The sequence below is a fragment of the Mustela erminea genome, chromosome X, assembly GCF_009829155.1.
Source record: "Mustela erminea isolate mMusErm1 chromosome X, mMusErm1.Pri, whole genome shotgun sequence".
Classification (NCBI taxonomy): Eukaryota; Metazoa; Chordata; class Mammalia; order Carnivora; family Mustelidae; genus Mustela; species Mustela erminea.
The window spans coordinates 4,351,024-4,368,572 of NC_045635.1; the positions used below are offsets into that span (position 1 = coordinate 4,351,024).

General features: G+C 56.8%; 1 protein-coding gene across 2 annotated transcripts in view; it reads right to left on the bottom strand.

Annotated features, from left to right (window-relative positions):
• Positions 1-17,549, bottom strand: part of PUDP (pseudouridine 5'-phosphatase) — a 78,567-nt gene that overhangs the window by 42,890 nt on the left and 18,128 nt on the right. For both annotated transcript variants that reach the window (XM_032329505.1, XM_032329506.1), the window contains exon 2: positions 220-438. In XM_032329505.1, coding sequence (XP_032185396.1) covers positions 220-438 — 219 coding nt within the window. The remainder of the gene's footprint in view (positions 1-219; positions 439-17,549) is intronic.

Here is a 17,549-nt window from a genome sequence, read left to right on the forward strand (position 1 = left end):
ATTATTCTGAAAAGCCCAGATGGAATCTCAGCAGAGGGTCAGCCCGACGGTCTCTGGGGTGCCTGGGAGCCTCCCACAAGACGAGATTTTGCTGAGACGGGACCGAGACAAAAGACGACACAGAGCCGGCGCGTTAACGGGCGCTGGCCCTCTGCCGTGCTTTTGAACGCCGCCGCGGAAGCTCCCGAGTGTGATCCCGTCGGCGGGAGGGCACGGTACCTGGCATCAGACCCGCGGTGGGGAACACCTCCTTCAGCTTCGCCTGGCTCTCTTCCACCAGCTCCTCTTTGGACATGGGGAGCTGCAGGACGTCTATGATGATCTGCGCTGCCTCTAGCGCCTTTTTCCCCATGACCAGGGACTTGATATCCCAGCTGTATTTCTTTCCGTAGCGGTCACATATTTCTTGGAACACCACTGAATAGAGCCGCTCGGTATCTGCAGGGAGAGAGATACGGCGATGGTGAGGGGGCGTGCTGTGCGAAGGCGGACCCCTGGCCCGAGAAGCACGGGGCGCTGTGCAAATGCTGGCCTTGCTGCACGTCATCGGACAGCAGGGCCCGGGGTCGCCGCTCTCTGGTGGCTGCAGTGTGTCTGCAGCTGGGATCCGGAAGGTTAAAAACGGGGAAAGACAGAAGGCCCATTTTCCCGGGAAGCAGGCTTTGATACCAACTCGGTGTGTCTGGACCTGGCGTGCTGAAGGCCATCCCGTGAGGCCATCGACTACAACTGAAGCGGCCGGGAGCACGAAGCACCCGGGGTTGGGCGGGCCACCGTGCGCTGGTGGGGACACCTCCCTGTCCCCCAGCAGTGAGCACAGCGGGCGTGTGCGTGAGGCCGTGGGAGCCGGGCACTCTGTCGTGAGCACAGGGCGTGTCTGTCCAGGCTCACGTTGCTGTGCCACGTGCTCCCCGAACCTCCCTGACAGCCCTTCTCACACCCGCTGTGTGCTGCGGGCGGGGGGTCTCCCACACCAAGACGTGCGGGGCACCAGCCGGGTCCCCGACGAACCAGCTCACGTCCGACACAGGTCCCATGGCCGAAGGGCTGCCCCAAACCGTAACGAGATGTCAGCGCACACCAGCAAGAGGGGCTGCGACCGAAAACACGAGCAGAACCAGGGCCGGCGAGCATGGGGAGGAAAAGGAGCCTTCGTGCACGGGGGCTGAGAATGCCAACGGGGGCAGACGCTCTGCGCAACAGCACAAAGTTCAGGACAGAGCAACGACACAGTCCAGCTGCTTCTGGGTATTTCCCTGCAGGAAACAGCGACGCTGATTCAAACACACACGTTATAGGCACCGGGCTCCCCGGTGGCTCCGTTGGGGAAGCATCTATCTGTCTTTGGCTCTCATAGTGATCCCAGAGTCCGGGACTGAGCTCCAAATCGGGCTCCTTGGTCAGCGGGGAGTCTGCTTCTCCCTCTCCCTCTCCTGCTCCCCCAGCTTGTGCTCTCTCTCTCTCTCTCAAATAAATAAAAATCTTAGGAAGAAAAAGGGCCTGTGCACCCCATGTTCACGGAGCATTATGTACAGCAGCCAAGATATGGAAGCATCCCGTGTTCATGCATAGACGGACGATAAGGACAGTGCACAGAAGAAAGCACTGCTTAGAAGAAAGGAAATCTGGCCCTTTTGGACAACATGGACAGAGCTCCACGGTGTTCTGCAAAGTCAGAGAGATGCAGGAGGTTGCATGGTTTTGTTCCCTTGCGAAATCTCAAGGATGGAACCAAGAGAGTAAACAGAGTCTTCTACAGGGAGAACGCAGCGCTGGGCACCGGAGGGGAGCGGGGAGTGTGTGTGTGGGGGGGGTAGGCGAAGGGGACCTGGGGGTCACAGTGCACGGAGGAAGTGAGTCACAGGGATGGGGGACACAGTCAATCCTTGGTGACAGGTCTACGTGCGGCACACAGGCTGACTGGGCTGACCGTGGGCACGGTTTTGTAATGCACAGAAATGCACGATCCCGACGACATAAGCCTGAAAGGAACAGGGTAGCGTGTATCGGTCAGACTGGAAACAGCCGGCGCTCAGCCCCCCAGGACTGCCCCAAGCCCCCGGCAATGCCAATTTCAAGCCCCGGCCGTCTCCTGAGACATAGGTGGGAGATCCCAGGACCCCGTCTTGGGCCCCACGGCGTTCCTAGAGTGGCTCCCAGCGGTCAGAAAACGCTGACTCACTGTCTCCTGGTGTATGACACAGGGTATGTGCGACCATGCAGGGGAGCGTGCGCAGGAAAGATGGGCCGAGGGCGAGCGGCACCGGGAAGGGCGCGGAGTCCCATGGTCTCTCCGGTGCACCCTCCTCCCAGCCCCTGCACGCCCAAGTCTGCCAGCGGGGAAGCTCTCGGGACGCCCGTACTCTTGGGGTTTCCATGAAGGCTTCACCATGGACGCACGAGGCGTGACCCACCCCACCTGCAGCCCTGCACCCCCGTCCGGAGGACGCAGACAAACAGGAAGCACCACGGTTCCCAGCACGCCTTGCTGGGCCGGTGCAGAAGCCCAAAGGGGAGGGCCTCTGCACCACTCAAGACGGGCCTGTCGCTCACAAAGTACAAGGGCTTCAGGAGCTCAGTTTCGGGAACCAGGGTCCGAAGACAAACATTACAGCAAGGACGTGCCCAGTGATGCTATTATCACTTGGGACCTTTGGAGGGTTTGGGGAGCTCTGTGCCAGCAAAAGGGAGCCCAGACCAACACATGTACGGTTTCTATTATCTCACAAGGCTGTACTGTGTCCCCAGGAAAGGCCAGTCTGGGAACAGGATCCCAGCTGGAGTCTTTCGAGACAGTAAAGCTTCAGACACCTCAGGGCGCATCCCGGGGTCTTTTCGGGTTAACGAGCGTCCAAGTGCACGCTCGGTAGTAATTGGCAGCATCACGGCTCCCACGCAGCCCAGGACATCAGATGCGCCACCGTATTTACATCTGTTTACACTGAGGTCCCTACATGTTTAACACATAAACGGCGTTATCAGCGACCGGAGCCACGACCAGCGCTGTGAGCCGGGATAGGTCCTCGAGTATTTAGTACAGAAAGAAGGTTCACAGCAGGGACGCTCGCAGGGCAACCCCCAGGAGCTACGGTACTCCCAGTCAAGGACCGAACACGGGGACATTCGCAGGGCGTGCATCCACGTCTCGGGGAGGGCTCGTGCGCCCTCGCTGTGGCTGTGACAGGCTTCCCTGCGTCCATCCTGGACCCCGGCAGAAAGGTCTGTTCACTGAAAATCCACGTGGGAGGGAAGGTGCCCGAGGAGCGACCGATGTCTCCACAGGGCAAGCGTCTCCAGACCAGGGAAGCCACAGGGGGTGAGTGTGTGCTGGTGACCCTGAGCCCTGGAATCCAGAAAGGCTCTGTCAGGAGGTGTCCCCGGGGCCCTGGCCTCACTGTTGGCTGTGGCAGCCACAGACACTCGGGGTGACCTGGGGATGACGGACGGGGTCACCACACAGAGTCCGGGTTCCGACGAGTTCAGGACACGGATTGCGCTGCTGTCATTTCTGCAGGAAGGCCGATGCGGGGCAGGAAGCAACGGAACGGTGCCCGTTCTCGACTGCACGTGGAGAGTAGACCACCTCTTCTGCTCGGGCGTGCACACAGGCGTGCATGCTCTCTGGGACAGCCTGAAGTCGGCACGCTGTAACCCGCGCCCGGCTGCTGTCACCCGCAGACCTCTGCTCCTCCCTGACGCCCCGTCCGGCGGCCACCCGGCACACGGGGCAGCAACCCAGGGCCCGTGGATGGCAGGAGGCGTGGACTGTGCCCATGAGCCACAGCTGCAGCGGTGTCACCGAAGTGTCCGTGTGCATCTCCCCCACAGGGGGTCCACGGACGCCTCCACAGGACAGCACACCTGCCACGTGTCCGCTGCTGGCTTGACAGAAGTCACCGTTCACAGGTCCCTGTCCCTGGAGTTGCTGCACCTGCTAGGGGATCTCTGGTTCTTCCAGGTTAGACTGGGGCTTGGCAGGCACTCTGGACGCCTCCCCCGGGGGCTCTCGGGGTCAGCACCAGCGGCTCCGTGGGACCCCACTCTTCTTTCAGTGTTCAGGGTGGGCTGCCTCCCCTCCGGCCCCCACACCTGCTTCCCATGGTGGCTGACCCTGTTCTTCCTGCCATCGCCCCCTGAATGCATTCTACCTTAATGCGGCCTCGGTCCCCTGGACCACCCCGGACCCTCCGCCCTGTGGTGGGGCGCCCAACACACATGTCTCTGCCGCCCCGCCTCTCAGGCATTCGGGACGGCTCACACGTCACCTCTGCACGGGGGAAAGCCTGTTCGGGTCTGGTTTGGTTTAGCAGGCACAGAACGTGGTGAGGCTTCAGGAAAAGTCTCCCGGGGTCGTCTGCAGACCAAGCAGCAGCTGGGACAGACGCCGGAGTGACTGGGGTTTTCCGGAACGCACGCTGCCCCTGCACGCACTGTTTCTGAAGAAGGCAGACAACGGAGGGAAGGCTGGCTTGTCCCCGTCATTAACCGCAGAAAGGCCTTCCCCAGCTTTCTGGGGCCAACGGGCTCCGAGGACAAACACTCCTTTTCAGTGCGCCCCCGTGAGGGGGTCGGAGGAGCGGGTAAGAGGACAGACACGCACCGATGCTGGGTCTTTTTACCTTCTTCCCTCGCACATCCTCCTCTAGGACTTGAGACAGGTCCGCGGCAGAAGAAAACTCCAGGCACCGAATGACAAAGAAACGACTGTGGGGCCTTAAAAGCAAAGTCTAGCGTGCGGGGAGAGGCAGCCGAGGCCAGGCAGAAGATGGACGTAGCCGTCGGGGACTCCTGCTAACACAAGTGAACGGAAGAGAAGAAAGGGTGCGACAGAAATACTAATCCCAAGACAGAAACGCGGCGATGGCCTTTAAAATGCTTTCAACAGGGGCGCCTGGGTGGCTCAGTGGGTTAAGCCTCTGCCTTCGGCTCAGGTCGTGATCCCAGGGTCCTGGGATCGAGCCCCACATCGGGCTCTCTGCTCAGCGGGGAGCCTGCTTCCTCCTCTCTCCCTGCCTGTCTCTCTGCCTACTTGTGATATCTCTGTCAAATAAATGAATAAATAAAATCTTAAAAACTAAAATAAAATCAAATTATTTAAACAGTGTTTATTTAAAGCCTCGTGTCAAAGGTTTTAATTTAAAAGACACGGGGCGGTGGGATTATCAATGTGCAGGGGACAGTGCAGACGGCGTTTCTTCACAATGTCGGTCAAGTCCCCCTAGACCCTCGGTGCGTAAGCGAGGAAGTGAACGAGTCATTCCACTCCTTGGAACCAAGGATGTGTCTGCCAGCGTGTGACGGCACCCTCACATCCTCAAGGGACCACGGTTGGAGAGGAAACTGTTCCAAAGACCTACTTTTCATGGGGGGCACAGGATCCCCCCGTTCAGAAGCGAAGGAACGACTGCCAAGCTTTACAACTCGTTACTGTTGAGCGTTACTGTGGAGCAGAACATCATCATAGCATGTTACAGCGACGAAACTGCCGCCGTCCTCAGGTGTGTTCGAAGAACGTTCCTCTCAAATGCCAGCCTCCCTCTGGGCCGGAAGACGGAGACCATGCAGCACTGGGGGGCCGCCGCAGGTGCGCTGATCACATAAGCGGGCACAGGAGGGCGCCCGACGGGAGACGGGACCCTGGCAAGCTGGCCGGGGTGGCCACAAGCCAGGTGTCGTCGTGGGCAGCATGCTGCCCTCCCGGGTGGGGAAACAAGACACTGAGGTTTAAAGTCACTGAACCAATGCCAAAGGGTAACCCCGTCCTGTACCTGGACAACGGCTGCCTATGCACGGTGACCTGGACAGCCTGCACTGTGGTCTCTGAGGCGGAGGTTCTAGAAAGGTACTATCTCCTTCTCATTGCGAACGTACCGACACACTGGCTGAGCCCATCCCTGGCTCCCAGAGCCAGCCTGCGTCTCACCCCATGAGGACAGAGCGGGGGAGGGTGTTTCCCGTCTCCCTTGCAGGAAGCTGGACCGTACAAGCAGGTGCCTAATTCCACTGTAAAAACAAGCAGTCACACGGCTTCACAGCCAGACATGCTTCATCGTCGCTGACGAGCACGTTTGATAAGACCTGATTTCTCGAGGCACCTGGGTGGCTCAGTCTGCTCAGCATCTGCCTTCCGCTCAAGTCATGACCTCGAGACCCACATCTGGCTCCCTGCTGAGCAGGAAGCCTGCTTCTCCGTCTCCTTCTGCCTGCTGCTCCCCCTGCGTGTGCCCTCTATCTCAAGAAAAGAAGAGAAATTGAGAGAAAAGACCCGATTTCTCTGCTCATCCGCATTTTGCTCCCAGAGGAGACCTGAATGCACTGAGGTCTGGGGAGAAAGTGTGGACGTCAGTAATATGAAAGCTGAACGGTCAACTCCCAGCTCAAGCACTGCTTAGCGGACAGTCCTGGTTAAGGTTTTTAAGCTTCATAACTTGGGGTTTCTGCCCTGGGAGCAGGGGTGCCAAGCTGCTCTTGGTCTGTAAGGCCGACTGTGACGAGACAGTCTGACGCCCGCTGCCCGGGTCCGTGACTCTGCCCTGCAGCTGAGAAGTCACTGAAATCTGCCAGCAGGTGCTCAGCCCAGCTGGGCCCTGGGTTACGGGTCTGCAGAACGGGGACAGTAATGGGGCCACAACACACTTGAGTGGCCGTGTCCTCGATACAGCCTAGACTTAGGCCGAGCTCTGAGCACAGCGTCTGGCCACGGGAAACTCCAGCATCATTGTGGGGAACGCTGGCTGTGGGGACGCCTGCCTTGCACCTGAGGTGCAGAAAGCTTGTAACCCATGAGCCTCCCTGAGTTCGGAGACCACAAGACCTGCTTTCTCGCCACACAGCAGTGCTCCAAAAAGGGCAAAGACCTATTCTGACAATCACCGGCCCTCCTGAGACCGTTTCCTTAAAAAAACAAAATACCAATCCACTAAGTCGTGGCAATGTCTTCACTTTTGGGGCACATGGAACTAGCTTCATGAACGCATGGTAACGAACGGTCCGGCCTGGCACATGACCGGGATCTCTCATTTCCGGTTCCTCAACCCATTAACTCCTGCAAACAGACACGTCTTCATTTAGTGCAAAATCGGACCTGGGCTGGCAGGAGGAGGGTTTCCTGTTCCCCGAGTGCGATTCCTGACGCAGTTCTCCGTAGGTATAGCTATGGGTTTCGCCTGGGCCCTGCCCCAGACCCTGCCCCACCAAGAGTCCACACATCACACAGAAAATGCATTATAACACATTTTAAAGTTGATAACAGGAAAATCTAAACACAACTGGCTCCTTGCAAAGCACGACAAAGGAATGGAATGCTTCCGTCCGGAAAGATATTCTCTCCAAAACAGTCGTGCTTTTATTTTTCCCAATGACAAAAGGGGGGGTGGGGGTCCCAAAAGCCGGTGTTTGGTGGGACAGACAGATTCGGTCACAGAAGAGACGTTTTCACACAGAAGAACACATGTGCAGTGAAAATCGAATGGTCCCAACGGGGCAGATGCGAAGACGGGGCTGAATGACGGCTTTCTCTCACTCGCAAGCGTAGCAGGGTTTTCGAACAGGGTGAACACGGCCTCTTTAACCGTGAAACAGCTCCCCGCCTAGAATACCGTTTGATCAATGAGGGGGTGTCCTTTTTCTCAGCTGTTTCGAGACCATGTAGTAGGTGATGGGTAACTGCTGAACAGATAGGTCTTTTCTTTTTCTTTTTTTTTTTTAAGATTTCATCTATTTTTCAGACAGAGAGCAGGAGCAAGGGCAGAAGAAGAGGGAGACGCAGGCTCCCCGCTGACCAAGGGTCCCAGGACTGCAGAGATCATGACCTGAGCCAGAGGCAGACGCCTATCAGACCGAGCCCCGCAGATGTCCCTGAACTGACGTTTATTTACTGACCAGGGTACAGTATTTTCAGGGAACAGAATCAGCTCCCCAAAGATACTGTTCTACTAGTTTCTGATTCTCTGCACTGATGCCCAAAGTGTAGTCCCCAGGGAAGCAGCATCAGGAATGCGCATTCCTGGTCCCACCTCAGATCTGCAGACTCTGAATTTGGGGTGGGGCCCTGCCGTGTGCCTTTCATCAAGTACCCCCAGGGCTGTGGGTGTGTGCTAAAGTTGAAAACCAGTTAGCTAACAGAACAGGCTTACTGAAGCCCCAAGCTTTGTAAAGTCAGTGATTTTAAAAAGGGATCCATGCTAAGAAGAGCTTCTTTTCAACGATGACATACACAGAATGGAGTAGAAAGTAAGGGGGAAAAACACCTATAACGTTCCTCCCCATGTTGACATCTGCTTCCTTCTTTGGCCCCCAAAAGGAGATCTACGTTAACACATTTTCCTCGGAAGACAAAGTCTTTAAAGTAAGAAATGCGGAATGTGCCCCATCCTTTCTGAAGTTAACGCCAGCAAAGGACTTCAATTCCTGGAGCTGTCGGTTAAGCGCAGTGGCGTGGGCGCCCCCGGAGAGGAGAAGAGCCGGCCAGGGTTCTGTTCTGCACAGCACGGTTACCCACGGCAAGGGCGTGCGGCCTCTGGAGCAGCACCTAACTTGCCACACTTTCCTGTCAAGAATAGAGGACAGATGGCTTCCTGGGACATACCGCATCGAAAGAATGAGTTCAATGGCTCCTTTCTCTCTTAATGGGAAATCAAGAAGACACCGTGTGGCCCTGGGACCAGCGAACCCAACGTCAGAGCTGGTCACTGGCAGCCCTGATGTGAGGACAGCTACTCAAGCTCTCCCGTGCGCCACCTGCACACTCTAGGCGGGGATTGGACTCCCCCAGTGAACACACTCGCAGCCGTAGGAAAGGCATCAATGCAAACTGGGAGTCCTTTTCCAAAACTGGACTGCGGGCCGGTCACACAGCTCTGTGAACACGGGTCACACAGCTCTGTGAACGCCGGAGCTCTGAAGGTCATGGGCCTGGAACGCCAGTGACTACTCACGGGAGACAGCAGCAGGGCCCTCTGATATCTCCACTGCCTGGGGCTGTTCTTTACTTCTTAAGGCAGCCAAGCTTGCTTAATAATCCCTAGAACCCTAAAGGCAAAAGCTGTTTTGTAAGGTCACTGCTGGCACCAAGAGCTAAGTGCTGCTCCTGCCGCTCCCGGCACACAGCCCGCAGCCCAGAGGCGCAGGCCGGCCTCCCTCTGTCGATCGGCCTGTCTGGCCGCTGTGACACTCCAAGACCAAGGCAAGCCATGTCCTCGAACAGACGGGAGGAGCATGTCTGCTAGGAGCGGCGCTCAGCCCGGGAGTGGTAGGAAGCTTCTACAGGACAGCTGCAAAGGGCAGAGGGAGCATGAAAATGCTCTGGTAGGGGCTTAGCAAGGGAACAAATGATGCACTGCCCGAGTTTCCAGTCCTAAATTACGAGAGCAAGTGTGGAAGTCCGCGAGGGGCCCTCGGATGGCCCTCGGATGAGACCCTGCAGGAGCTCTGATTGCGCGCCGGCGGAAGGAGCCCGGTGGAGCGAAGGCTGTGGTGACCCGACCGCGGCTACAGGAGCGGCCTGGGGGAGCAGGAGGGGTGCGTCTGGAAGCGGGGCCTGCTATGGGACGCTCTGGGGGGCATACCCGAGGGTACGGGGTGTTCCTGCACGGAAAGCCGTAGTCACAGAGGACTGAGCAGGCGGTGAGGCGAGCCTGCTGCGGAGGTTCTGCTCCGGCGTCCGGGGTGGGTGTGGGGCTGAAGGTCAAGGCTGGGCCGTCACTTGGGTCCCAGGCATGGTGCGCACAAGGAGGCCCTTGTGTGTAGGGCAGCAGCGAGCTGCCTGATACTGCTTTCTTGCTCTGCTTCCCAAAGGTTGCTGTCCCCCGCTTCTGGACCACGACCCAACATGGGGAGGCAGCAGCATACAACCCCAGAGGGCAGGGGTCTCCATCTCACCACGGAACGCCACCTGCTGAGCCGTGAAGGGGCACAGAGTGTGCTGCTCGCCCCAGACCTTCAGGTGCCATGAAAGGAAACCGTCACTGAGCCGGTCAAAAATCAGGGACCACAGGCCCTTTGTGGATGCGGCCAGCCGGCTCCCACGTCTGCCTGGCCACCCAGCGGTCCCTGAGCAAACCCTGATCATATCCCCAGGCCTGCGGTGGGATCCCAGGTGCCGCCTGGCGTCATTCACCCCCCCACCCCGGTACGCCTCCCTCTTCACCCAGGAACCCGTTTGCCTGCATCGTCTGAGCCCTGCCGTGCTCTCGGCCACTCAGGAGGGAGGAGCCCCCATGCCACCGGCACACCAAAAAGCCCCTGCGTGGGGATGAGGAGCTGTTTAGGAGGAGGCCCTGCCGCAGCCAGGAGTCCCGGCCGGGGTTTAAAGAGTCTGTGCACCGCTGTGGGCACGGACACAGCCGCATCTGCGTCGGACCGTCTGCGCGTGCCCCAGGCCTGCCGGCGAACCCCGTCTGCCTATTTTCCCTCATCCTGCTACGGATCACGAGGATTCTGTCCTAAGATGACTGGTCTGTGGGACACGCTTCAGAGCCTTCGCAGAGGGAAGCTGCGTCCAAACGAAAATCAGAGATAACGATGTCACAGGGAAAGCAGGTCCACCGTCTTCCCAGCCAACACCAACGACCAAAAAGCTTTCCAAGAATCAGCAGAAACCGTGCTCGTACAGGATTCCAGCCGATCTTTATCTAGACTTCCTTCCGTTAAAAAGAAGCAGGCGCTGGGAGCCACTACAAAAAATTAAGCTTCCTGGATATTTCATTGTAATGCCTGCTCATTTCGCTTAATTATTAGGGATCCAAAGACCTCACGGCTCTCCCGTGCTCAACACGTATTTTTTATGGTTAGGATACTGAGAAAAAGAAAGAAAAACCTACTATGGTATAAACTAGAACCCAATCCACCATAAAATTGATCCCCCCCCCAAAACTCAAAAAGTTCAGACCAAGTTTGAAACGACAGAGCACAGAGGTCCCCATGGAAGAAATATTTATAAATCAGTAACACCACGTGTCGTGGAAGCATCACGCATCACGGAGCAGAAGCCTGGATGAGCAAGCTTAACCACCAGCCATCAATCTTGGGGACACAGCCACGGCACATGCCTGAGAGACGATCATTCGGATACTTCTTGGCTACCTATTGTGTGACAGGCCCTGAGAACAACCTGATAATTGAGGCTGAAATGGGTGTTGCTGCAAGTGACATAAATCTGCCATGTCGGAACCAAACGGCTCCCTCCTGTTTGTCCGGAAAAGTAAACAAAGGACCAAACACCTACAAAGGTCTGACACACTTTGTAGAAAGAACGACTGACAAAACGTCGATACATCAATGCGAGGATTTCTCAAGACCTACGGAAATGTCGCCACCGTCGGCGAACCCCAACCTGCAAGCGCCCAGAAAGGTCCCGGTGGACGCGCACGCAGGAGTCCGGCACGGAGGGAGGGTGCGTTGGGACACACACCTCCTCGCGGTACGGGCAGGAGAAATAAGACGGTGAGTGCGTGCGAGGAAGGGACGGACCGTCATGGGTTCCTCGGCCAACACAGCACGTGCGTACCTGCTGGGGCACTCGAGAAGGACCGTCATGGGTTCCCCGGCCAACACAGCACGTGTGTACCTGCTGGGGCACTCGGGAAGGACCGTCATGGGTTCCCCGGCCAACACAGCACGTGCGTACCTGCTGGGGCACTTGGGAAAGACCGTCACGGGTTCCCCGGCCAACACAGCACGTGCGTACCTGCTGGGGCACTCGGGAAGGACCGTCACGGGTTCCCCGGCCAACACAGCACGTGCGTACCTGCTGGGGCACTCGGGGGCTTTCTCCCACGGCCACCGACTCTCCGTGATGAACTTCCTACACACGGACGAGAGAGACGCACGCGTGGACTCTGTGCCAGCTGCGTCACCTTTCAAGGGAGCCTGCACGTAAAAGGTACTGCTTCCTCGTGTGCGGGGATGTAACAACGGAAATGCACAATGAACAAGCAGGGAATTATGAACCACGGTAGTATCTGCTTCAAACGGGAAGCTTGCGTGCTCTAGCAGGCTCACAGAGAAGTATGTAAGTATTTGATGTTTCCACTCCCATGGTGCTATCAGTTTTGAACTGTAAAGGAGTACTAATAAAGGCGATGGCTGAAAAGAAGGAGCAGTAATAATAATAACGCGAGTCAACCTTTGTAAAGTAAAACCCGTGGTTGGCATGTGGCATGCCTCTCTGGCATTATCAATTACTCCACTCAGTAGGTATCGGTATTGGTCTAAGGACTTTTATTTTTTTCTGGTAATCCGTACTCAACTTCTAAAACTCATTAGAAAAGAAAAAAGATCAATTTATTTTAGAGACAATGCGAACAGATGGAGAGGCAAAGGGAGAGGCGTAGGCTTCCTGCTGGACACGTACCCCGACGTGGGGCTCAATTTCACGACCCGAGACCACAAGCTGAGCTGAAACCAAGAGTTGGACCCTTAACCCACTAAGCCACCTAGGCGCCCTTGCCAGTCATCTAAAAACATGAGCTGGTTCCAAAAATGTGGCTGCATCACACATGCATGTCCAGAAACATAACTGTGCAATGGTTGTTGGGATCACAGATGTAAATATCAAACCCAAACTCCAAAACTTGTAGAAGAGGGGCGCCTGGGTGGCTCAGTGGGTTAAGCCTCTGCCTTCGGCTCAGGTCATGATCCCTGGGTCCTGGGATCGAGTCCCGCATCGGGCTCTCTGCTCAGCAGGGAGCCTGCTTCCTCCTCTCTCTCTGCCTGCCTCTCTGCCTACTTGTGATCTCTGTCTGTCAAATAAATAAATAAAATCTTTTAAAAAAATGTGTAGAAGAAAACACGGCATCTTGGGAATCTTGGGTTATATGACGTTTTCATACACAGACCACAAAATCAGGAGTCGTAGGAGAACACACGTAAAAAGGGGCTTTCACCAAAATTAAAAGACACCAGTAAGAAAACAAAAGGCAAGTCATAGGTAGAATAAAAATCCTTACAACACACACACACACACACACACACACACACACACACTTTCACGCACAGCACTTGCATCTAGAGTATATTAAGAACCTAACGTTACAACTCAAGGACGAGACAAAAACAAGCTGCCATTGACAGAAAAACAGCACCCCCAACGTCTACAACCCAATCCCCAGAACCTTGGACTGTTCTACCGTACAAAGCAAAAGGGAAGTTGCACGTGATCAGGTTAAGTGTGTGGAGATGGGGGGTGGTCCTCAATTATGCAGCAGGTGCAACGTCCTCATCAAGGGTCTTTACAGACGAAAGCAGGTGGGTCAGAGTCAGAGGAGGGCCGGGCACAGAAGCAGGGGCTGGCAGGGACGGAGGACCACAAGGCAAGGAATGCGGGCGGCCTCTCGGAGCCGGAAAGGCAAGAAAACAGAGTCTCCTCCAGACCGTCTAGGAGGAACTCAGCCCTGCCAGCACCTTCATTCTAACCCAACAAGACTGATGTCCCTCTGGCCTCCAGAACGGTATGATAATAAATCTGCTGTGTTCAGCCACGAGCCATGAAGCCATCTGTGATCATTTGTGACAGGTCCGGTAAGAAGCTAATACACAACCCAGCAGAAGAACCACTTGGGTACATGGCCCGGCAGCCTCTCGAACACCGACCAAACAAGCATCAGCAGTAAAAAGGAGAAAACAACCTATTGGAACACGCGGTAACACGCATGAGTGTCAGTCAATTACGGGCAAGCAAAGACGTTAGGTCTCAGAAGTGCCAACTCATCTACAGTGGGAGAAGCCAACCAGCAGCTACCTTGGCATGGGCTGAAGAGACAGAGGGCTGCGGAGGGCCATGGAGCTTGAAGAGTTGTGGGAACGTTCTCGCCTTGAGTGTACAAGTGGAATCACGATAAATGACCCCACTGTGCACGTTAACCTTCCCTGGAAGGCTAGCGCAATTCCAGTTTCCTGGGACTTGACCTTCCTTCATGAAAGGTCGTTTCTGTGCAAGAAGACATTCACCGACTGCATCCAAATGTATGGTTAGGGTCTCCAAACATGGGCAGTTTTACAGGAAACTGAGCCCTCTAGGACCACAGACAACCGAAAGCAAAAACAACCCAACACGTCAAACCCTGCCCTTCTCGTGGTTTTCAGAGCAGCCACCAGGGTATGGCCGTCACAGGACGGGACGGATGAATTAAGATCTCTCTCGAGTACAGCAGACATTGAGAGCAAAATTCTGTTGAGTTATACTTAAAACTACAAACTCTAACTACATTTGTGACTAAGTCTATACAGATGAAAACAAGCGTAATAGTCCAAAGAGTCAAGAAAATCAAGGAATATTGTTTGTACTTTGCCTACTAGAGATTTTCCATATTTACCAATTGGATATCATCGCCGTTTTCAGTACAATGTCAAAATGGGTATATGGATCACAGTGTGGTCCTGCTGTTGTCGAATACTGTCCCGGGGTCAGCCCACGACAGTCAGGACGAGATCATGGGGACAAACAACGGCTTCCATGAACACGGTCCTCCGTCCACCAGAAAAGACAGTTGTCTTTTAGAAACCATGACATTTGTTCCCAAGGACAAAAGACTTAGCAGTGTTGCCGGGATTTCAGGGGTACGATGAGCTTTCCCTAGGGAAATCCCAGGTGTCCCAGGACCCCTGTCAGGTCAGGTGTCCCCAGCGAGCCACGGGACGCAGGCAAGCAGCTTTCCACCGACTCCCATGATCACACAGAGCACGTCCCACGGAACCCACCGGATGAATGACCCCATTCCCTTCTTAAGAATGGGTAAGAAACAGACAAGTAAGATGATCCATTCCGGGCATGCGGGCCTCGCTCCTCCAGTGCCTTCTGCTTCCTGAGCACCTAGCGCGCCGCTCTGCTCCCCCTCCTGCCCCTAGAGAGGCCGTCACGCGGTGGGGAAGGCACGCTGTTGGCATCGGCTGGCTGTGGAAGCAGCCAACGGTGGGGAGAAGGGAAGGCCGCAGGCAGAGAGGCCAAGAGCAGACAGGGAGGCGTTTCCCGAGCTCAGCGAAACTGCCCTGTGAGAGACAAGCATCTTCTAAAATAGGGGTAAATTCAGGGAAATCACTGTGGGATTGGGTGGTGATAACGCAGCGTTTTTCTGGTTAAAAACCTCCCAAACTCAGCTCAGACTCACGTCACCGGGGCAGACTGCGTTCCGATGTTTAATGATACGTTACGGATCCCCACATGCTGAGGCCACTGGAGAATCAAGAAAATGAAACGCATGAACGGACGGATCCAATATATAAAAACGAGACACGGAGACTGAGTTTCAGCGACGTTGCCCGGGCGTGGGGGCTGTCCGGCCCGGAAGCGTACTGCCATGTCCACCTCACCCGCCGTCCCTTCAACACGCGGCCCCCGGACTCAGCCTCAGCTCCGGGCAGGGGCGTCCCGCTGGGCTTCTCCGGGCAGCCTAGCAGCATCCGCTTTCCTTGGGAGCTCAAGGGGAAAGGCAGACTCTCGTATGTACCCGCACCTACCGAGTCAGAGAGCCCGGAGCCCTGGGGGCCCTAACAAGCCCTCCGGAAGCATCTGACACCTGCGCAAGTCTGAGAACCGCGGGGCTACGTGTCATCAGAGTTCCCGGCCGTGACACGACACAGAATCATCAGTACGGGAGGGATGGTGACTGGTGGCACTTTGCCTAGGCTGAGTGGCACTGGAATCTGTGACCGTCGCCTGTGGTATGCCCTAGGAGCACGCCGCAGCCAGCTCTCAGACGGGCACCCTGATGCTGACACGGCACACGGACCGTGCGGGAGGCCCAGAAAGGGTCACGTGCCTATCCGCCTTCCTCCCTCGTGCGTCCCGTGCTGCACACACCTCCTCTCCCACCACAGCCAACGCGTGCCGGCACCGGGCTCTCCCATGAGCTGGAAAGGTTTGTCTCCTTAACCCCACACGTCCTCCATGGGCAAACCCAGGCTCCAGGTCTCACGTTGGCCCTGTTTCATTTTCTATTGTTGGAAAGACTAATCTGGAAGTTGGGAGCAGCGACACTTTGCTGCGGTGCCCCCTGACTCTGGCGTGACTCAGCTAAGGAACGAAGGGACCGTGTGGCCAGAGTGTGGTAGCGAGTGAGCAGTCACCCACAGCAGAGTTCTCCCCCGAGATTGCTCTTAAGCCCAGAGCAGCGCTCCCCAGACGGGGGCGTGGAGGGTTCCATGAGCTTGCAGAGTCCTACAGGGACACCGATCTCTGCTCCCCCTACAGGGAGCCTGTTCTTCATCGCGCACATCGGAGGCTGGCGGGGACCCTCAGCCCCTGCAGCCGGTGGGAGAAACGCCGGCACCCGTGACTGAGAAGCTCAGAGGAGGAGCGGTTCCGTCCTCCCTTGTTGTCGCTTGGGAAACAGAAGACCAAGTGTCCGTTGCAAGCCACCAGGAACACGTCTGTCTGTGTTGGGCAACTGTGAGGTGGGCGTTGGGAGTGTCAGGTGCCGGACGCCCGTCGAGGCGGAGACGGGCGACGCTGGTTCCGGACGGCGGCTGCCCCCGCGCAGGCTCTGTCAACACCACTCTGGCATCTGGAGACGAGGGCACGCTTGCCCAGGGACGTGAGCGCATCCTGCCGTGACGCGCGGGCGGGGAGGGCAGCGGTATGGGGCAGGGGCCCACGTCATCACCGACCACGCCGTCCGCAGTCTTTCTCAGCAGGGATGTTACGGGGTCACACAACTCGGGCCAGGGCACGCACCACGGAAGATGCGGGAAGTCGGCCCAAGGAGGGGGAGGAGGGACCACGGGGCCCAGAGACACGAATTCACATGCCGGCTTTGCCACTTCCCAGCAGCATCACCTTGCTCGAGGGAAAACCCACGGAGAACCCAGTTTTCCCGAACGCTGCGGGAGGGAGCAGGCTCCCTGTCCCCTAACGTTGTCGGAAGACGAAACACCTTGGTAGAAACTGTGTGGAACAGAGCACATGCTCAACGCACAGTCGTTACCGTGAAGTGAGGCTGGAAATAAAGCCAGGGCGCCTTCCCTGACGGGCTCCGAGAGGAGGCACGTAAAAATTAAAGTCGGCGCCGAATGACGAAAGCACAAGTGAAGTGCGTGGAGAGGAGTGTCCTTAGAGGGGACCCTCGCCGGGTCGCGTCTTTAGAAGGCCACGTCCCATGTGTCCCGAGCTCTGGTCCTGAGTCCCACACCTCCCCCGGCGCGAGGCACAGACCACCGGACGGGAGCACATACCCCCGGAGCTCACAGAGTCATCCATCCACTCCCACACCATCCCGGCCAAAGGCCGGTTGGGATTCTCTTTTGCATTTAATTACGAGGAAGGTGGGCTGGCCAGGATGACTTCAGAGAAGAGTGAGGCCCCGTGGCTCCTTGGGGGCGACCCCGTGCTCTGTGCATGGGAGGGTGAGGCTCCCCACGGGGGAGATGGATGTGTGGCAGGGACTGGGGCCTGTGGGGGCTGCAGGCCACACCGGAACCGTGGGGCCTGTCCCACAGGGAGGCCGTCCTCTCTGGCGTGCTGTGTCACGGGTCCCCTCCACAGGCAGGGGACGGCACCCCGGGGTAAAGAGCCTGGGCGAGGAGTCGGACACACAAGGGAGCTACACCATCTTCAG